The sequence below is a fragment of the Gymnoscopelus microlampas genome (assembly GCF_963454915.1).
Source record: "Gymnoscopelus microlampas genome assembly, chromosome: 12".
Lineage (NCBI taxonomy): Eukaryota > Metazoa > Chordata > Actinopteri > Myctophiformes > Myctophidae > Gymnoscopelus > Gymnoscopelus microlampas.
Genome location: NC_139949.1, coordinates 28995928 through 29019161, shown reverse-complemented (window position 1 = coordinate 29019161; position 23234 = coordinate 28995928). Strand labels below are relative to the sequence as shown.

Here is a 23234-nt window from a genome sequence, read left to right as displayed (position 1 = left end):
GGTCTCCCATGGTGAATCTCTGTCTGACTGCACTACTTTTCCAATACCACTTGAAATCCCTTTGTGCTTGTGACACACCTAGATCCTCTCTTTTCATCTTATCCGCATTGCTTAGTCCCTTTCAGTAGAGATACAGTACCTCATTCCTTTTCTGTGCACACTGTGATACAAGTAAAATATGGCGGCTAGGTTCTTACCATGGACTGATGGGAAACCTGGGGTTTGTTTAATTATCATTAAATATTATGCTACCATTGCATAAGCTATTAATGAATTGAAAGCATAGATCAAAGATAAAATTTGCACTGAGTCAGTGCTGGTGGTATCGGTAATGCTACCAGCCAAGCACAGGCCAGCATGGAGTTTTCCTGTCATCCACAGACAATTACGTCACTGGAGGGTTGGTAAAATGGATTTTCTGTGTTGCCGTAGCAACACAACATATGCACATACATTTTACATTATTGATGGCTCATACCTATGATAAATCCATGGAACCAAGTCATGGACATTTGTAAATTGTCCCTTTTTGAAGGACATATGAAAAAAGGTTTGTGATTGTTATATTTTTTTCTCAAAACCCCAGGTGTCTTAATGTGCCAGGTTATGTTTCTGCCTGAGATACGGTGCATGTCTAATTATTTGCTTGTATATACATATGTGTTTTGAGCAGGAGTCCAGCAGAATCCCAGCGGTGGAGGTAGGAGCAGTGCAGAGAGGCCAATCAGAGTTCACTTCCTGCTCACCGGCCAGGCAACCCAAAGGTCAGAGACTTATCTCCGCCAAGTCAAAATGGCCAGGAGGCAGAGATTATGTTTTCGCCCCTGTCCCTGTGTGTGTGTGTGTGTGTGTGTGTGTGTGTGTGTGTGTGTGTGTGTGTGTGTGTGTGTGTGTGTGTGTGTGTGTGTGTGTGTGTGTGTGTGTGTGAACAGCTAATCTCAGGCACCGCTGGATCGATCAGCATGAAACTTTGCAAGCACAGTCCCAGTAGGCCAAGAAAGAACCTCCACCGGGCTTTGATACTCCATACCATTTGTCTGTAATTGTGTCAAAAGAATTGTGGCTGTCTGTGTTGGGTTGGTTGTATTGTACCTGGTTGCTGCTCCTGTTTGAGGACATGGTTTTGGTATTCTTGCCTGATCCTTCCTCTACTGGTTGTGCAACCAACGTAGCCTAAACTTTGGTAGTGTCAGAAGAACACATGCAAATCTTGTTTTCATTGCCTGAAATGATATACAAGAGTGCAAAAATACTCACTCACTCACTCACACACACACACACACACACACACACACACACACACACACACACACACACACACACACACACACACACACACACGTGCGCGCCGTACAAGTGATTGTATGATTGTATTGTATTTTCATAGGCGAAATACTGACATTCTTCCCTCCAAGACAAGACCCACCTGTGATGGGCTTGACCTGAAATGTTACCCTACCTTAACCAATCATTCTCTTCTCATGCCTAAACCTAATCCAATCAGAGGCAGAGTACTCATGCCATTGACATACTGTGCCGAAGTTCAGGTTAGTAGGAGAGTAAATCGCCTGCGACATACTAGCGTCATGTCCAGGGGATGTACTTGTACATCAAGCTGCCTCACGCTAAGGAAACAGGAGATAGGCTCCTGCCCTATGGGCCTCAGGGCTCGGCAAGGCTTACTTTCTTAAATTGAATGATAATAAACATGTAATCCTCTGAAGTTGAAGGAACAATTAACTAACCCATTTAAATTCTACTACTGAAACGGCATTATTGAATTGGAAATTACTGATGAGTTGCAGTTGCAGTATACATGAACACAGTGCTATCTTTACATATTTGAATCATTCAACACTTGTTGGCAGAAATATTAATGTGTATGATTTCCACTGATTTTTCAGTCACATAACATAATATCATATTGTAACGCTCACATAAAAGTATATCATTTACTCATTTTCTTGTAAATGCAATAGCCCTCATAGTAAATGTAAGGATTAGTCTAATGAGTGTGATTGACAGGAGAGATGATCATAGAGGAGAAGAGTTTTTACCACTATTGTTGAAACAAGTATGGATAGTTTCTCGGTGAAGGTGCAGCCAGTGAAAGAGTAGAGATTAACTCTGGCCGCCACATCATAAAAGGAGACCACCAGACCCTCCTCATAATCACAAACACTCCCATTTTCTGTACCTCTCTTACAGGGAGGAGGACATCAGTGCAGAGAGTAGGAGCCTTGCCATTCCTCAACATTATAGACCAGTAACCGTTGTTGGGATTCTTCCCTTCCTGTTGATGGACTCTCTGGCCACTCCTAAATTAAACTCCAGACAGTCTTCCCTTTAACCTGAACCTCATAGTAAAACCTTCCTGAGAAGCCTTTTTCCCCTAAAACACAGAGACATGAAGAGAATCTCTCTTTGTTGTCTGGGAGATTCTTTATGTTGATACTTGGATGAGACAGGGATATGCTATATCAGGGTCCAGAGTTACATTCACTGCATATTGCTGGATCAACCTCAGCTCAGCATCAGACAGGCTCTCCATCCCTTGATTCAGTGTGATATCTCTCTCAAGCTAATGCCCCTCACTCCGTGTAATCAGCTTTTAAGCCATCGAGCTGCCTCGAATCTCGCTTCATCAAATGTGACGTCAGTCTACCAAATGCGTGGAACTCCATAATACCAAATTATTTCCAGAGTTCCACGCAGCTCCAGACTAGCCTCCATAAAGTACTCTGAGCAGAAATATCAACAAACATAGACACTGTGAGATGCCTTTTTAAGATGTCTTTACAATATTATTACAAAAGCTCTAAAGGGGGTTTGTCCTAGCTGGCAGTGCAGGAAGGCGAATGATTCAGACCACCTATACTACAAATAAGTTCGTTCCCCAGTGGTGTAAAGTAATTAAGCACATTTACTCAAGTAATGTACAATTTTGAGGTACTTTTATTTTGAGGATCTCCATTTCTCAATACTTTATACTTCTACTCCACTACATCTCAGAAGCAAATATTGTAAAATCTTTACTCCAACTTTAGGTACTAGTTACTTACTAGCAGAGTTAGATTATTATTACAAAACATACATTTACCAATTACTCCCTATACTTTGCGATTTGAATAGCCGTTCTACAAGCTCAACTTGTGAGCTTATAGATTGCTTGCTATTTTCAAAAACTTTTGACAAACTTTTACATATTCTGAAAACATTGCCTTTGCCATTCTGCATAACGTTTATTTCTTATATATACATTACTTTTACCTTTTGTTCATTTTCATGCCAATACTTTTGCACTTTTATTCAAGTAGAATTTTGATCGCAGAACTTTTACTTCTAACATAGCATTTCTACAGTGATTTTTTTACTTACTTAAAAATCTGAGTATCCACTGCAACTGCTCTCCAACTTCAAGTTCGCTTGTGGCGATGTCCTGTGTTTGCGGCCATTTTTTGCCTCCATTACATTATTAACCTGGTCAACACTGCCCGGAGTGGACCACATCCACAGCTCTGCATCAACATGTTAACTGATAATATGAGAGTGTTGGTCATTCTGGTTGATTAACCAGAATGACCAACCATTCAGGAGACTGGAGCTCTGTGTGTCTCAGCCAATTCACAGCGATGGGATTGAACCGCATGGAGCTTCCAACCTCCAGACACTGTGCAGATGCATGTCTTTTTAAAAAAATATATTTTCTACCTTTATTGATAGTACACAGTATGACAGACAGGAAACGGAGATATAGAGACGGGGGGTGGCACGCAGCAAAGGTTGTTGGGCTCGGGAGTCGAACCCACGACTCGCTTTAGAGCCTGACCGCTGGGCCAGCGGCGGCCCCAGATGCATGTCTTTTACCAGGCTATGAGCACTGATCCTGGGCATGGCAGCTACAGTACCATGGCCCGTGTGGAGGTCACCTCGCTCGGTCCACAAAGTAAACTAGGAAAGTATTTTACTATCCATCTCTCCGATGCATGTACTAGAGATGCGTGACATAATGCTGACACACATGTGCCTTCTGTTGCTGAAGCTCTCCCTCCCCCACAGAACTGTAGGACAGATTAACACACCAGAGCAAGGAGAGGGGGAGGACGTAAGAAAGAGAGCGAGAGAGAGAGAGAGAACTAATCTGAGAACCGGCTTAACTCAAAGTGGCTTGTCATGACATGAGATGGGAGGAAGTGTCAGCCATGAAAATAGTAACCTAGATTAGTCAGTGATGAAACCCTCCCGTGCAGAAGTACAAGTCCATCTCTGACTCTCTCCCCCTTCCGTCTTGCTCTCTCCTCCTCTCTCATCATTGTGTTAAAATACATTGCAGCTTCATCAAGTGAAGCTTCCCTTTTATTTTGGTTTTGTGTGCAAATGCACAGTCAACCACACTTGCAAGCTCTTACACGTGCGTGCAGATAAGGGAAGGGAGCAGAGAGAAGTCAGTGTCGTCCTACAACAGTATCTGCCAGAAAGTCAGTGAGGATGTGAAAGTGAGCGATTTCTGTGACCCTGACTCTTGCCACAGATGGGCTGATCCTCTAATGAGATAGGGGAAGATGTCACTTTGGCACAGCTTAAATCTTGCTACAGTGCTTCACGTTCACTTACTCTTATTATACTGTGTATACTGTAGGCTAAAAGTTAGCATACAATGCCCTCTGGTCACGATAGCCTCAAAAACAGTGCCCCAGGCAAAAAGTATGGCAGGCTATTGTCTATTACTTGTATCGACTTGTATGATATGCTTTCAAAGCTATTTTGGGCGCAAATTAGTCTCTTCCCCTCTCTCTGGCATATAATATATTGTCGCTGTCACGCAGAAACCTTGTCTGTGTTTCAACTTTTTGTGTTTTTATTTTTTTGATTAATGCCGTTCTTCGTCGTAGAAGTTTGTGGTATCACAACAACTTATGACTAAATAACTACATTGGATCCATTGGAACACAGGTTCTTCTTCCCATTTCCTGAAAAGTAACACTTTAGGGCATACAACAGTGTTGATTTATATGGGCTGTATTTTGTGTTTTCAGATTGTTAGGACCTACTTTATTTCCTCCCTTGCCTGGCTTGCCATGCACTCATGAACATGAGTTGTCAACAGTAGTCAAGCGGCTCATACAGCTTAGGATCAGTGGTTCAGTCCATGGCAGCACTGGCTTTTGGGTGGGGGTGGGGGAGTGGGGTCTTTGGAAATGGCCTCTACCACTTGTCAGACCACCACTTAGCAGTATCCCAAAGGAACTTGTTTGTCTTAGACTTAGGACATTCAGGTCTACGAGCTGATTCACTGTGTTTCCGCCTGATTTCTGGTAGTGCCAGAAATGTTGGGCCATGTTCGTGTAGTTTGGCTAGTGCAATGCGATAGTCAATGCAAGACTGTATTCATCAGCTACCAACGTGTGAAAAAATAAAGGGAAGGTCTTTGTTTGTGTTAACATAAACTGCTAACTTTACTGCAATTTCACAGGTTTCATGTGTTAAAGCATGGGCATTGCTAGTCTGAGTGCAGTTTCATGAAAAATGGCTTGATATTACAGTACCAGCTCCCTTTTCAGAATTGCTATGCCATGTCATGTTGCACCCTTCTGGTGATGAGTTGGACTGGGTCCAAATCATCCAAATGGGTTTTGGTTCCATTTGTACACTGTCATAGTTATGGGTGTCTTTTCCCGAATGTATACCGAACTGGGGGTTCTTGAAATTACAAAGTTTGAGAACCACTGCAGTAGATTGTAGTTCACTCACATGGTCTGACAAGGTTTTGACCTTTTTCCCATCACACAAAATGACCTATAATGAACCAACTGCTGTGTGCAGCTCATATATGTGACTACATATGAGCCCCAAAAAAAAGATAGATACATCATTAGAAACAATAGTGTCCCATTTACTACAGTGCACAGTGCAGTAACTACAAATAATTAGACCTTTTTGATCCTGTGGGGGAAATTAGTTTAGATAGGAAGTTATTTAGACAGATGCTAGGTTCATTGTTTACCTACCTGGTATCCTATACTTTCATTGTACAGATTATTATTTTGATAGTAATTGTTTAGACTGATGCTAGATTCTTGGTTTACTCGTGAACCTAGTTTACTGAGGCACTACTCTCTGCATTTGATGTATGTGTTTACTTTGCTTATTGTAAGTCGCTCTGGTTAAGAGCGTCTGCTCTAATGCTATAAATTGTAAATTGTAATTCAGTTCTCAGCTTCACCAAGCTGAAACCATAATAATATTATCTGGAGTATATGAATCTGGATGCAAAGTAAACATGTTTAAACTATGTCTATGCAGGCTGTATTGAGTCGGTGAAGACCACAGGCAACAGTGACATCCGTATCTTCGTGGCCCTCTTCCCATACGACCCCTCCACTATGTCACCCAACCCCGATGCTGCAGAGGAAGAGCTGCCCTTCAGAGAAGGACAGATCATCAAAGTAAGATAACTCTGCATTATGTTTTCATAATGTGTCTGTATTATAGTATAGCTGATGTCATATTAACCACTTGAACCCCAGCATCCCTATTCTAGGGGAACAATCACCAAAAATAGCACATCTTATTTTTTGTCAATATTATGTTATTTTATATTGTAAAAAAAATCTAAAATAGCCGATCTGCGGTATAAGTTGAGCTTGTAGATCTGCTATTTTTGCTATTTTAGAAAGATTTGGAGAGAATACGTTTTGAGTTCTGGGAACATTACGACCTCCTGAGCAGGGCCCAAATTAAATTCTGAGAACCATATCTGAAACCGAACCATGGTGTATGGAAACACATCCAGGACCTGTGAAAAACGTTTCGCTTAGTTCTCGTAGTCGAAAAGAGCCAATGGACTCTGTTTTCCTGCCTCAGGTCTATGGAGATAAAGACGCAGATGGGTTCTACCGAGGGGAGAGTAGTGGCCATGTGGGATACGTGCCGTGTAACATGGTGTCTGAGATCCAGGTGGAGGATGAGGAGACCCGACAGCAGCTGCTACAGCAGGGCTTCTTGTCCACAGATGCCTCCATGGAGAAAATAGGTACTGTATGGCAACATTGTTTGTCATTTTATCCACCAATCACCAAATGTTTATGTGCACTTATTTTTTTAAACTTTCAGACTAAATTCAAGATTTCTATTATCATGTCAACTTTAACTACTGTATGTCGCCCTCTACCACTTGTTCTGTCATTCTGAAAAATGAGGGACGTTTGGATATTTCTTTCTACTGGTGTTTTGTTTTTGTTCATGAAATCTCCGTTGTTCATGTTTAAAGGGTAAGACCACTTTGGTAGAGGTTTGGGTTGTGTAGTTACCTTGCCATGATGTAACTCCAAAGGTGGGCAAGAAATAAAAAATAATTGCTCCATTGATTAGAAATTGATAATTCAAAATATGCTCCTCATTGACTTACATTGTATCTTCACTAATCTTCAATTAGTAAAATCAACAGGAAGTTGACATTTTTATTTAAAAAAAAAAACAGTACTGGGTTTGGTGATGTTCTATATTGTCTGAATCAACTTTGTTTGCGTTCGTTTTTGTGCTAAAAGAGTGACTTTGAGAGCAGTTTTACCGTACAATATAAGTCAATGAGGAGCATATTTTGAATTATCAATTTCTAATCAATGGAGCAATTATTTTTTATTTCTTGCCCACCTTTGGAGTTACATCATGGCAAGGTTACTACACAACCCAAACCTCTACCAAAGTGGTCTTGCCCTTTAAGTGGCAAGTGAAAATAGCAGCTGCTCTGTTCTCAGTTCCCTTTTTATATAGTCTCTAAATTGTTGAGCTGGGACTTGAGACTCACTATTTTTATTTGGATTCTGTTGGAGAAAGATTTCAGAAGCTCAAAAGTGAAAACTGCTTTTCTAAAGAGAGAATGGAGAGAAATTAAATCTTTGCTCTGATCTGTTTTTCTCAGAAGGGAGCTCAGAGAAACAAGTCCTCACATTATACTGTATATCCGTTGGACAGAACGAATTGCACAAAATGTTACCATTCAGTGATGCCTCATATTTGTTTTAGTATCTCTTTCTTTCACTTGAGTTACTATTGCGGAAACTGTGTTGTCATAAAGTGTCAAAGGCAAGCATTACAACGTGTTAGCCTGTGGGGTAAGTGGTTGGGGCTGTAGAGCAATGCCTCCCAGCAGATAAAGCTGACACTATGCTTCTATTTCCTACTTCCTCTCGGAGTATTTCTGCAGATGGTTTAACTTTTTCACTTCCACTTGGTCTTCACTGCCGTGTTGGCTGCTCATTGGTTGTCGTTGTTTGAATTGCCCTTCACTGGCCTATCATTCTGTCTCTTTGTCCTGTCTGCTTCTCTCAATGTTGCATCTCTCTGTGTTCCTTTTTGGTTTCAAATTTGGTTTTCCTTTCTAAAACTCCCATCAAGGCACTCGCACACACGCACAGCTTCCGCGCCGCCCTGTTCCACCACCGAAACCGAGACGTTCCAAGAAAGGTGTGTCTCGCTGCTGACTGCCGCTGTCAGCCTCACTCCGTTACTCTCTAACTCTGGTGTGATTTTCTCTCTCTCTGTCACTTTGGCTTTCACTCTTTCCGTTGCTGCCTCTCACTCAATGACCAGAGGGGATTTAAGGTTAACTAGTCAAGCAATGACACGAAACGGCTTCTATACGTTAAGCCGACCCAAATAAAAAAGGCCTCATTTTCTGTATAAAGTAAGGCTTCACTGTATATGCAGTCCTTTATATACAGACCCACTACGATGATTTGCATATTTTTCATGAGGTAGATCAGTTAAGTTTTCAACAAATTAATAATGCCTGATCAAGGGCTTCATGTCAGTTACAGTGGCACAACCATGAATACCGTTTTATAACCATAAATATACAAAGACAAAACATAGATTTAGTAGTAGTATTTTAACATGCTTTCTACGCATATCCCCATATGGAAATGGGTAGATTTTGTCAATGCTGCAAATTAATCCACAAGTTTCACCTTCAGATACAATCTTCAAGAAACACACCTGATGTGGATAAACTCATAAGCTTTTTTATCTTTTCGTAAGTTATCAACTAATTTACGAGCTCTTCTCGCCTGAATTGGACAACCATGATTACAAGTTATGGAAACCAAGATTCTGTCAAACCTCTAATCTACAAGCTCACAATGAGTTGCACTGCGACGCCTAATGGCCTTGTAGATTGGTTATTTTCAGGGCGAGACACAATGTGCAACCAAGTATAAATAAAGCTTTAGTGAGTTGAAGTGACAGGTGACTGACTTGGGTAGAGCAGCTCACATGTCCATTTAGAACACAGAGACATTGTTCTTTTTGTGGACACGTGCATAACTAATTCAGAGCATTGTCATGCCGATGTGCTTTTTGATAGTAGAGTATCCCCTCTGGTCTCTTCCATCTGTGCCTTTGTCATTTTTTTGTTTTTTGTTTTTTTGTTTGTTTTATCGACGAGTAACTTGAGGCATATTTTGGTTTGGTTTCAAGGTCACATTTTGGTTCAGTGATAGTATCTTCTCATGCAATGGAATTGTGTCAATGCCTAGAGTGAAACGTGATAAAGTTCTTTAACCTGCTCACTCTCCCCACACCCCGTCTCTTCCAGTGGAGTCTGCTGCACTCTGGGATGAGGGCATAGACTCCAGTGAAGGTTTGTACACCACCAGCCACCACCCCCACCCCCTGCCTTGCCTTTCTTTTCTCCAGCATGATCAGATGACTGTTTCAGTTTCCCCCTGCACTGGACACCAGCATGCATCTACTCCAGTGGCTCTCAAACCTTTTCATTTCAAGGACCTCTCAGAGTTACAGACCTGTAAGGGTCTATTTGAAACCCCCTCAAGGAACCCAGAGGGTCCCTGGACCTCACTTTGAGAACCACTGCTTTACTAATCAGAGGAGTTCTTGCCTTTTCTCTTCCTGTTTCCAATTTAGTCTCTCTAGTAGTTCCTGTGTCTGGAGCATTCAGGAATTTGGTCATGATAACGTCTCAGGACTCACCGTTTTGTTTTTCCCAATGAAGATACAATGAAAGTCCTTCCTAAATCATAAAATAACACTTACTTGAAGCATAAAGTTCATCCTAAATGTTGGAGATGTTCTGGCTTGATGGTACTGTGTTAATGGTAATGTTAATGTTGGCGTTATTTTCAAGAAGGTCTTAATGCTCAGTTTTGTTATGGAAATGTACTTTGTGTAAACATTTCCCATGTGGAATTGCAAGCTTTTGGCTACAGTACGAAGCTTGGGCTTTGATGGAAAAGCCTTGATCAATGTCATTTACTTTGGCAATTTTGTAATGTGGGATAATTAAGTTTTCCATGTGGATTCACTTTCCTGTAGGCTGTCAAATATAAATATTTTCATTGTCATTTGAAGCCCATTACAGATAGATCACATAAAGACATTCTACCAAAATATATAATTGAAAATGCAGAAATAGTCTGTAAAAGTGCTTGAAAGTTTTAAATGGTCATAAATTAAATGTTTAATTTATAGATGCATTTATAGATTCATTTAAAGTATAAATGATTTATTTTTATAGTATTTTTTATAGTATGTCATCGTTTTACTGGAGCTAATTAAAGATAACAACCCTAACACAATCCACAATTCTGTCCTAACCATCATATGAAATTAATGGATTCTCTGAACTGAAACCTCTATCTAGGGCTGCAACTATCCATTATTTTCTTAGCGATTACTTTTTCTATTCATCAAATTATCTTCATCAACTTTTTTTCTTTCAAGGAATCGATTTGTCTGATTAACAACTTTATTTATTAACCACCCTATTTTCTACTTTGTTGTACAATGGTGTCATGCAAAATAGTGAAAATAGCCACTCTATAAGCCCACATCGTGAGCTTGTAGATCTGCTATTTTTCCTACTGTATAAAAAAAGGAACGGTTGCACCCCTACCGCTATACTCTTTTAGAAATGAATACACTTATTCTGCGTAGATTTTATTCCATGACATTCTTTCCTCCATGTGTTTTAGTGCACTGCTGTGACATTACCTCGGCATAGCATGATGCTGAGTGGATTATGACATGCATGCTGACATGCTGATTGGATCACTGTGCATCTGTGTGCCCCAGAATCCTGTATGTGACTGTATGTGCTGCTCTGTTTCACTGACAGATCCAAGCCGAACTACTGCTGCTGCTGCTGCTGCTGTGGGGAACCCGGCCCAAAGAGCCCGCAGAATGGTGGCCATATTTGATTACGATCCTCGGGAGAGCTCCCCCAACACAGACATAGAGGTCAGAATTGTACATTGTGCTGGAAACAACTTGTTACAGTACAGATTTGTACCTTAACTCGAGAGACACAGTATAGCCATTTAAAGCCTAATTTATGCGTCTTCGCAGGATGGTTGCTCACCAAAAGTCATGTCAGCATGCAAAGAAACATAAATTAGGATTTAGGTGCATGTAACTGAATGCCCGCTTATCATTCTACTGTTTATGTCCCATTCAGGCTGAACTTACCTTCAGTGCGGGAGACATCATAAATGTACTTGGTGATATGGACGATGATGGTTTCTTTTATGTGAGTAGCTTTTGAAAACCTTATTTAAATGTATTATTATTTGGTATGTTTTGTTAGTTTATGAGTTAACTTTTTTTTTTTCTTTTTCAGTAGATTTTTTTTTTCATACAAAACATACTGAATTAATCAAAACATTTTTTTCCTGTAAAGAAAAGGTATAGACTGAAGCCTAAGCTTATTACATCTACCCTTTTGTTGTTTAACTAAAAAAAAAATACACCTTGTACAAGTATTCAAACACATCAATTCATGTAACTAATTTCCACTCGACAATACAATGTTCTTCTTTCTTTTTTCTCCTTACAATATTGCTAATAACAACAACATTATCCCCATTTTCTTCTGGGGCTTAATAATTACTGCCTTGACTCCAATATATTTTATTGTATTATTGTTACCAGGGAGACCTGAATGGACATAAAGGCCTTGCACCATCCAACTTCCTGCAGGCCTTACCAGAGGAGGCTCCGTCAGGGCCTCCTCCAGTCCAGCCCGCACCAGAACCCAAGAAAGAGCCACAGGTAGCTGGAGAACTCAATCTGTGTGCAGTAATGCACATGTACATGCATTACTGTATTAAGTGAATTACTCTACACCGTGGACGGATGTATAGAAGTCAAGTCTTGCCTCAGTCATTTTCATCGGGCATCATAACGTTTCTTTAAAGTTTCTCTTCTCTTTTCGTCAGCCACTTTCCACAGACATCATAAAGTTTCTTCAAAGTTTCTTTCAGTTGTATGCATGTTCAGTGAGTTGCATTTTTCAGTGTTGCAATGATTTCACCCCATTGCATTTCTCTCGCCCCCTCTTTTTTCCTGCATGGCCTTTGGCAGAAGCAGAAACGAACTGTACACTTTGAGACTTGATTGTAAGTGTGAACGCCCTTCAGAGTAGTGCCACTTGTCTACCCTCTGTTAGAATGTTCCTCCCTCAGTCCTTAACCTTAGTACTAGAGATAAAACCTTCCAAGCCCAATGTCTTTGAGTTCATTAGATCAGCTGGACAAAGGCTGAGATCTCTGAATAGCTAGATATTGTCCCTCTTCCCTTTTCGCCCTTAAGTCTTTGTGACCCTCCATGTAAAGACTGGATGAAATCGGTTAACATTGTCTGTGTTTTGTTAAACTAGGTTTAGTGAGTATAGTGTGTAACACATACATCGGAGATGATTCACTCTGTTCATTCGTCAATTTCTGCCTGAAGGTGGACTTGATTGCTTCTGTGGAGCAGCAATGTCCTGGACCTTCAACGCTGGAACCTCAAGAGAATCTGCACGCCCCAGCAGAACCTTCTTCCAAAGACCAGACTGACTACAGCCAAGATCTACACCCCAAACTCGCCTCGTCCGTGGACCCCATATCCGACCCGGCACCCGTCCCATCCACAACACAGGTGTGCAGTTCTCCACCACCTCATGATGCTGCAGGAAGCCCAACACAAGTAGACTCCTCCCCAACAGGCAAGAAAAAAAAGAGCTTTTTCTCAAAAGGGAGGAAGCTTTTCAAAAAGCTGGGATCCAGCAAGAAAGAATGAGTGCTGGCCTATTTAATGCAAAACACTCGTTTCACATTGAAAGCACTTTTTTTCCATTTGCCGTTAGTGTCAGTTGTTAGTCTATGAGGTTAGTTTGTGTCAGTTGTTAGTCTATGAGGTTAGTTGCTGATACACTAACCTGTCAGTATTAATAGACGTGATTCTTATTCTAAATTCTTTAGAGCATCACTACAGCAAAACCTTGTCTTATAAAATCAACAAGGCATTGCACTATCACAAGAACTCATCACGCTTGGCTTACAAATAGGTATTAACTAATGATTAGCTTACGTGTTTTAATTCCCACCACCAGCTATAAAGCAATATTAAAAGAGCACTTCACTGCTATTCAACCTTATCTATATCAATCTGCAATAAGGTTAACTTGTGAAAAACACCTGCAGTTTTTGCTCATATCTGTATCTCTGGGCGGCACTGCAAAATCTATTTTTCTTCTGTCCGCCATGTGATGTACAAAAAGACTACAGGCTAATTTAGCATGGATTGTTAGTCTGCGCTGATGCTTTAAACGCAACGCATAGTGGTACATAAAGTCACTGTCGGTAAGGCTTTATGGGCTAGTCACATTTCTACATCAATATAATACACAGTGAGGATTACATTGCTTCTATTGACTACATTGACCATCAGCAGTGATTCTATATTCACAAAAAATAGAGGCAGATTTCTTCTTTAAGGATTGGATTTGCTTTTTGCAGTCAGAGTGATGTTGAGTGGTAGCCCCAGACTTAGTCTCCACCTTACACAGCTAATGTATTAAGATTCCCATCCCAAGATTACAGTGCCAGTCATTTCTCAGTTGATGCAAGTCAATTGAAGCAACTGTCTATATCTTCTGCACGAATGAAAACAAATGCACTATGGCGTGTTTTGAATGGAGGTATTTAAAATGTTTGTTCAGTTATCCCTACATTATAAATGTATTGTGTGATTCCATGGGGACCTGGCCATTGTACAAACCATGGTCTTTAATTTGTGTCAGGCATTTCACTTACCTGTCACCAAGTTGCATGTTGTGCAATTATGAAGCGCCATTTAAGACACTGGCCATCCATTGTAATGTGTGTAGCTTAGGTCTAATTTATTCTAAGGAAAGCATACCGTTAACATTTGTTGAAGTGTGTTGAGCAAGTAAGAATGTGGAGAGTGGCCCTTCTGTGGTGCAAGTAGGCAAGCTGCCCAGAGTTGCCCCACTGGAGGGGGACAACTGATGCCTTTGTCAAAAAATAATGTTGACTCAGAACTCATGATATTCATGACTTTACCACTGTCACAGCTCACCTCAATGTTTACATCGTAGCTGTCGGGCAGAAACCCTTTATGTCCAAAATATCAGGCTAATGGAAAAAAGAACCTGTGTTCCAATGGATCCAATGTAGTTATTATTTTGTCACAACCTCTTGTTAGTACTTTTCATTCTTAACTATTTATAAAACCTACAGACAGACTTATCCACTTTAACTTACAAAAAGAATAATTAAGTAGCAAAAATAGCCGATCTACAAGGTTTAAATAGATTGCCTATTTTCGCTACTTTTGTGCGACACTGTTATACAACACAATAGGGCATTCATTTACAAAAACAAACAAAAGAAATGTATATGGCATTAACAAGGTTTCTGCCTGACAGTGACGATATATTTCTGTGTAGCCTGTGTGTGTGTGTGTGTGTGTGTGTGTGTGTGTGTGTGAGAGAGAGAGACAGAGAGAGAGACCTGTGGCATGTCCAAAAAGTATCTTGTACCTGCTCATCAGTAGGCTGCTTCAATGTGATGTTTTTAAAACTGCTCAACAGGCAATACTTATTCTCTAATATCAATGCACTGAAAATGCCAGCTGTTTTCCAGGCTTGATTGAGTGTATGTGGGAAAAAACTGCTCCCACAAGACATGCAAGGCAGCATATGGATTCAATACATGATTGAATGTCGTATGTTGAAATTGTCACGTAGCACGTTCATATTTTTCAAATACTGCATGAAACAGTACTTGGTGTTAGGATTGTGTATGTACAGAACAGTTTTCGGACATGGCACTGGTGTTTTGTGACGCTACTGTATTGTGAGGGTCTGTATTAATTCCCTTCAATGTCTATACATCTCTTATTTAGCCTCCAGTTGAGGAGTATTGTAAAGTGAGAAGTTTTAAGCAACTTATGATATAAGTTATTATAGGGTTTTGACCAATTTCAAAACGTCATGCTAATATTATTACCCACAGAAGTACAATATAACTGTGATGACTTTCTGTAACATGGACTTTGTGTCATGTTTGGGTTCATCACGCTCCATTGAGTTGCGTAGCTGAACTCAAAACAGCCCTGTTATCACAACCCCAGGGGGAGGCTCTTACTATGTCAAAGTAGAGGCATGGTGGGACACAGAGTTCCATTTTTTTTTCATGCTGAAAAAACGTAAGTACTTAACCTCCTTTTTTTTCTAATGCCCAGAAAGTTAATGCCCCCTTTTGACAAGAATTTTAGTGTTCTGAGCCAAAACATAATAGTCCATTCATAGCCAAGGAGCAACTCATTTGTCAATCATTATGGTTAACAAAATCTTATGCTCCCCTTTTCTGGAGAAAATATTGCTAAAGCCTCCCTTTGAATGCAACAAAAATGGTTATAGGCCCCCTTTCCACGAATTTCACAAAATGTTATGCCCAATCCTGGCATATTGGAGTTCGTGCCCTGCCCACCCCCTGGATCACAACACAATCCCCAGTTGTAGTGCAAGATTGTGTGCTGTACTAGCGCACATAAAATAGAGCAGTATTGTATTTTTTTATTTGTTGGTCCTTGACAGTTTGGTAGACTTGAGTCATGAGATGCTTTGGTGTTTGACACCATTTCCCTCCAGCTATGATGTTTTCACATGCGCAACAAACATTTTTGAAGCAAATGTGTGGACCAGGCCTTAGTGTTCAATCATATTGCTAGTTAGGCTTGCTATTTGTTGAGTAGCAATGTATTATGCCGTGTCTGTTTTATGAATCTGATTATATAATTTATTTGTTTGATACAGGGCTGTTAAGTAATTTCTCAGGTTTTTACTGGTAGTCTTTTAGTATGCTGAGCCACTTGCATCTGTGGCTGTCAAAACGGCAAAATATGCCAAAATCTTAGGTGCTTTGCCTGCTAACATAGCTACGCTAGAGACCAAGCATCAAGCCATTGGGGATATTCACTGGGGTGAAACTAACCTAGACAGATGATTTTTTTTGCGGATCAAACATAATTCTACATAAATTCATAAACGTAACCTACATTATACAGCATATTCCACCCCACTGAAGCATCCCAGATGGACAGGTGTAGTCAAAGCTCACCTGATTGCAAAAGTTGGAGGCAATTTTATTTTATTCTGAATGTTTTTCATTTAGTGTGATTTGTGTATATACCCATCAGTGTTATATAAAAAAGGGAGCATTATAAATAGCAGAAAAATGCCAAGTACAGTATGAATGAGGGGAGGGTGGGGTTGGTGATGACACTTTAGATACAGACTTTGAATCTCCGGGATAGAGGCAAGATTGAGGCTGTGCTGTATGTTCTTTTATTTTTATTTTCTTTGGGAGGGGAGGGGAGGTGTTATAAGTTACTGACATGTACAGTGAATATTTGTACTGATATATTTGTATTTCACAGCCTTTACTGCACACGTATTATCCTACCTGCTCTGTAGTGAGTAGGCTGCTACACTGTAACACTGCGATCTTTATAGGACTGTCCTGCCTCACTCTCCATTGGTTATATTGACATGGCAGACATTTTGCTTTTACGTCATAGTGATTGGTTGGGAAGCCCTCCCACCAATGATTATGACGTGAGGGCAAAATGGCCGGCGTGTGAATATAGTCAATAGGCACCTGTCCTGCTCCTTCTCTGCTGACTGAATAGGACCTAGAACATAGGTAGCATTTTAGATCAGTTGATAATATTTAGCCTTAAGACCTTGTTTAGTCTTAATATGTTGTTTACAGATTGTTTATTGACTGCATGCATGACGATTTGGCCTTATTTGTTATTGTTGTCATATCTATGTTTTTCTAGACAGACGTATGTATCTGCAATATTTGAGTAGTGTGATCATCGATGCAGTGGAGAGGATGTTCCTAGGAGTCGTATCTGTATATACAGTAATGAACAGAGTTGGCCGTTGGGACTTAAACTATGTCGTATATTTTCATACAGCAAGGGAAGCTTTTTATTTTTGTCTTTCCTGACCTGCATTCATTCTTTCAAACCATTGGAAGATTTACCTTTTATATATTGTTTTTATTACCCTTTTGGAAGCTCATCTGTAAATACATTTTTTGTTAATATTGTTTTTCAGATTGTTTTTTGCATGTCTAAGCAGTGTTGATTGAGGAACAATAAGTTAAGATGTAGGCAAAGAGGACTCGTTGACTTGAAATTGTGGTGAACTCTTTCGATATGGATCTTTTTACGGTAATAAAGTATGTATATTTTCACAAAAACTGGATTGCGCTTTTATTATTACTACTGTAGATCCCCATATATGGGCATGAGATCTAAACCCTAAATGTAGTACAGTACTGTACACGTTATATCTAGTCTAGTATAAAAGACAATGGATAACAAATCTAGTATAAAAGACGAAGCAAAGCATAATGTAGTATAAAAGAAAAAGGAATGTGAAACGAGACTCTACAGTAGGTTTCTTTCTTTTATTGAATTAAAATTCTTAACAAGACAATCTGCAAGAATCGTTCAAGTCTTATTTTTTATGAATGACATATTGGACATTTGATACAATACGCAGATGAATCGATGAGAGAATTCAACACACTTTGCTTCCTGGCACGCGCACGGCCCATGTGAAAGAAGTAACACTCTGGGTAGTGCACGGCCATGTGAGACAAAGCAGGTTCCTCTTTTCCGGACTTCCTGAGTGAGTGCGCCACGCTGGGGTCTTTTCTTCTCCTCGTAGACAACAGTACACTCATCCATAAAGTAGGAAACACTACACTGTGGCGAGGAGTTTAGTAGTGCTTTCTACTTTATGGATGACTGCACTGTACTTCCAGCTGTCCGCTTCTGACTTCTGTCTGCCCACTTCTTTCTTCTCTTCTCTCCTGCACCTGTGCTGCTTCTCCGCACAGATGCACTCACTGACCCCACCAGAGACATGTACATACTCTACACACCCATACTCAAATTGAAACTCTTAATTCACATTTACACAAAAAGAAAAACGGTGCTTTCAAATGAACCAGAAAATGTACTGACCCGGTTTTGCCGTTAGATATTTGCTTACGCAGGCAATTCAGTCAGTTGAAGGCCAGGCCTACAGTTTTATCTTTGAGCAATGGCAGTAAAGCTGCAAGAGACATAAGCATATCTACTGTACAAATGTAACCAAATGAACCTGGATCCATTTGGTTACGTTTTTACACTAAGAGTTACAAATGGATACATTTTTCTGTGTACCACACCCATCTCAGACTGTTCTAAGTTCTGCCTGTGGAAGCGCTATCTTAAGGAAGCCATTTTGGTTAGCATGAGTAAGCTTTTTCTGTCTATGCGAAACATTTTCTTTTTTTGTACTTGCAAATATCTTTTGAAAAATAATTTAAATAGTGAGAGCAAACATCCGTTTTACTTCAAGATCAATGTGGGACCACTATACATTACCATATTCAATCTACAAGTAGAATCTTTACATTTTGAGTCATGGTCAGTATAGTTGCAATTTCGGGTACAAGTTGCACATCATGTATCTGTCAATAGATTCATAGTGAATACAATAAGATCTGGCAATGCCTGACTATTTCGTTATCCAACACATTCATTTGATAATTGTTTACAATGTCATAACTAATGTGTGATCAACTAAATAAACACGCCATGTGGTCCATACTCTACCTTAATGAAAAGTCTTTTTTCCACACTAGTGATTGACGAGCGCGTCCACAGGCCTTGCAGGTGTCTTCTGTCTGTCCAAGAAGTGGATGAAGAGGAAGAAGTTGGCTGCTTTTGAAGACTCTAACCGACCACGTGATGCAACCACAGGAAGAGGTCTAACAGTCACAGCCGCTCTTTCTCGCGTTTGTCTCTTTCCCTCCCACAGATGCTGCTTCTAAAACAGTGGGTCTAAAACGTCTTCATGCCAAACTGATATGCATTTGGCCGCAGACCCCCATCTGAAAATATTTTGTGCAAGGCACCCACATACAAGATTTGTGTTGTTAAAATGTTTCAAACATATTTCAAATTTGTCAAATCTTTTAGAGATTTGGGGGAATAGCAGATCTACAAGCTCACGCAGTGTGAGCTTGTAGACCAGCTATTTTCAAATTGCAGCTGTGTACAGTAAAGTAACTAAACTGATTTTGATGCTATATTAACACATTTTTCCGGGGACCTCCTAGAACCGCCCCAATAACCCCTGGGGGACCCTGGACCCCACTTTGAGAACCACTGTTCTAGAGGCCCTACAAGGTGGTACCCAATACCATTGGTAATAATGGTACACCATACTGTACAGCTAATCAGTTGCTCCCAGATGTAAAGAATTAATGTAATCATGGTTGTCTTGGTCATGCAAAATCCTCAAAACACAGCCTAACCCTACAAAAGGGATTAGAATTTCTAGCACAGTGTTCCAACAATGATACAGAAACCCCCCACCCCACCACCCGTGCTTCCACACTCTTTTTCCTCTCTTTGAAGTATAATTCATAATTTTCAATTTAGCATGTTTTATATTTTGGTTTGTTACAGTATGTTCCTTTTTTTTTCCTGTTTGAGCTGGTGCTTATCAAAATGCAGTATAATGTGTGTAATTCACACATAAATAGCTTTACGAAACACCTTTGCAACATGCGGTTGGGTAAAAGCCCTGTAATGATAAGAAAATAGGGAAGAGAGGGGACATTACAACACATGTAGGATGGAAGTGGGTCTATGAAATGTGAGCTATATAACATGTGTACTTAAATGTGTCAACTTCATAACTTAAAGGGGGCATGAAGTAGCATGCCTCAGACAGTGCAGTGTGGTACACTGCATTGTTCTACATACCTACATACAGAGACCTTTACACACACATTACTTACAAGGCGGGGAAGCATTTTTGTGGTAAGATAGTCTTTCTGATTAAAACTAGTTCAGGAAGTACCTGTTGAGAGAAAGGGGGGTTGTGTTACTTCCTGTGAGTTGCCTGCATGTGCTACAATTCTCACTTTCAGTATTTAGTAACAGCAACTTTGTGCAGCACAGTTGTTAGTGACATTAAACCAGTGTTATGATTACATTACCTAAATGTGAATAAAGTCTGTATAATAGCCTATAGCCTAGCTCTATTATATAGACTTTGCTATAAACATCCTTTGCTGTAATTTGTGTTTCAGAAATGGCACAGTAACAAACAGCATCTAATCCATGATGGTAGGCTAATGTGTGGCTAACTTTACAGCAAGTTGGTCACAACGGCAGATATATGAATTTTAAAAGACACATCATGAATGTTTGAATGAAATATATTCACCTAAGTAAGTTAGATAGACTGACCATTCATACCAAAGTCAGGCATAGAGAAAGTATGGCTTTTATACTGGATTCTTATGTTCAATAGAACAGAGAGTGCTTGTCTGGAGTTGGAGTATGAAATATTTCTGCTAATAATGATCCTGTATCCTCATGTTGTGTTCCACACTTTCAGACAAATCAAAAGCCAAATTCCCTGTGAATGTGAAAGCGCTGTACAATTATAACTACATGGCTCAAAAAATAGCAAGCCTGACAGTACAAGATGTGTGGGTGAGTCAGAGTACCTGTGGTATTTTGAAAAACAGACATGCAGATGTGGTAAGTCAGGAAATTAAATCATAATGACAATTATGAAATATGTTAAAAGTTTAGACATGATTCTTCCACAACTTTCATCCATTTCAGTCAGATCAGAGACCTTTAATTGCAGTCTTTATCAAATGGGTAACTGTAAACTGATTGGATGAGGCTGAATGATTGCATTGAAAACGTACTCATCTGCACTAAAGAAAAACTTTAGTCTAAAGCTTTTTATGCATATTATTTTTGTCATATTGTGGGCTTTTATTTAAATAGCATACACTTGAACAAGTTCCTCCTTGGGCTTCAGACAGGAAGCCCAAGACTAATCCGTGATATCATCAGCCTCAACTTCCTGTTGCTGCCTCAACTCAGCTTTGTTGAGAACTTTGTAGAGAACTGTTCCCTTTACCTTCACCACCTTCACTTCACTGACTCACTTCAGCCCAACTATCTTGTGTTCATGTCTGTCACTCTTCCTTGCAGAGCCTTTTGAAAACGCTTTTCAAGATTGTTCAGTGTTCTAAAAGGTGAGGCAACCCATGGATCATGCAAGAATAAATGCAAAGAAAATACTGCACATAGTTGTGAAATATATGTATTTTGCATCTATTTAGATAAATTAATGTGTAGTTTAGTTGTCTTTGACAAAAATATTTTTTACTTTAGTCCTTCCGAGCAGGCAGTGTCATTTAAGCTAATTAAAGTACACACAATTGTTCCGACAAGTGCACCAAAGTTCAAAAATCTCTCCTTTTCAGTTCTGTGACAATACAAGACATACTGACGTAACTTTCTCCCATGACAGCCCATGTAGGTTAAAGAGAGAAAAGGAAAGGGTGTCATTCCCTGACATTAATACCTATGAGGGAAGTAGGTCTGTGGGTCCATTACTGTACATAATAACAAAGCTTTAGAAAACTGATGGCAGTTATACAGTATACATGTGGGCATATACAGTACATATACTGTATTATGCAGTGATGGTGTGATGTGGACATGTTGTCCTATTGGCTCTGTGCACAACTGTGGTTCCAGAAGGTGGTATACTCGTGTCCTGTTCCATTTCGTTTTCCCATGGCTTCGTTTCATTGGCTTGGCAGCAGATTTGAATGGGAAGCACAAATGACACCTTCATGTGGGTTTCCCATTTAAATCTGCTGCAAACAAAGCTATGGGAAAATTAACCGGAACAGGAAACTGGTATGCCACCTTCTGGAAACCAAGGACTACATTTATGCACAAAGAGACTTTTAATATTAATGTTGCTTAGAAGCAAGAACCTAACTGCAAATCGTAAAGTCAGAACACCAGGTCAAGCAGCTCCAGAGGAAGGACATTGATACACTATATGACCCTTTATAATTCGTTTTTCAAATAAGTGCCCTTTGTTCCAGTGAATGGAAATCTTAATGCTATGCTACAGTGACATTATAGACAATTGTGTGCTTCCAATTTTGTGGCAACAGTTTGCGTAAGACTGCTTCCTATTTCAGAATGACAATCCCCCTGTGCCCCCCATGCTCCCCCATACAGAAATAGTTTGTTGAGATAATTGAGAAAGAAGGCCTGCAAAGAGCCCTGACCTTAACCCTATATCAAACACCTTTGGAAGGAATTGGAATGCCATCTGAGCCAGGACTAATCACCTAACATGAGTATCTCACCTCAGTAATGGTCTTACTCTTGTGGCTGAATGGAAGCAAATCATAGGCATTGATATGGAGTTGGTCCCTCCTTTTCTACGATAACATTCTTCACTATTCTGGAATGGCTTTTCACTAGTTGGCATTTTGCTGCTGGATTTGGCTACCATACAGCCACTAGAGAAAATGGCCAAGCTTTACCTGGAGTTAACATCCGTTATGACAACGGTAGTTTCCTGCCATCACATCTTATCATATTCCACTTTTTTTTAACCAGAATTCATGAAAAGGTGACTGAAATTCATGCAAACAACGTCTGGCATCTCGAGTCATTAGTAATGACAGATTTATGACTTGTTGAAAATATAAACAGTGGTGTATGTGGTTGTGGAATAATAATCTGCCAGCATTTGTCTTCTTGGTGTCTGCAAGTGGTCAAGTTGCCAGTAAGGAAGTGATCCAGAGTCCTTATGTGAGGTGTACAAAGCTTGGGGCCTTCCAAAGCCCAAACTGTCCCTTGTGATAGACCTTATCTGGGCTGGCAGCCATTTCCCCTCCCTGCCTCTGGTCTGACTGTCACAGTCGGGCGTCAACAACAAGCTATGTTGACTCTGGATCTACCCCCATAGATAGCTATAATGCCATATACATATGTACGTAACCTTTGCCTGATAGCTT

The 23234-nt window shown here is 40.1% G+C and overlaps 1 protein-coding gene across 3 annotated transcripts in view; it reads left to right on the top strand.

Annotated features, from left to right (window-relative positions):
* The window catches only part of tspoap1 (TSPO associated protein 1), a 72989-nt gene extending 55413 nt beyond the window's left edge, over positions 1-17576 (top strand). The window contains exons 22-30 of one of the 3 annotated variants that reach the window (XM_084073241.1): positions 674-764; positions 6304-6446; positions 6865-7033; positions 8398-8466; positions 9596-9640; positions 11135-11256; positions 11474-11545; positions 11947-12066; positions 12748-17576. In XM_084073241.1, the coding sequence (XP_083929367.1) occupies positions 674-764; positions 6304-6446; positions 6865-7033; positions 8398-8466; positions 9596-9640; positions 11135-11256; positions 11474-11545; positions 11947-12066; positions 12748-13077 (1161 nt within the window). In that variant the 3' untranslated portion in view covers positions 13078-17576. The remainder of the gene's footprint in view (positions 1-673; positions 765-6303; positions 6447-6864; positions 7034-8397; positions 8467-9595; positions 9641-11134; positions 11257-11473; positions 11546-11946; positions 12067-12747) is intronic. The other 2 variants (XM_084073242.1, XM_084073243.1) reach the window with 2 other exon arrangements.
* Positions 17577-23234: the final 5658 nt, after the last annotated feature.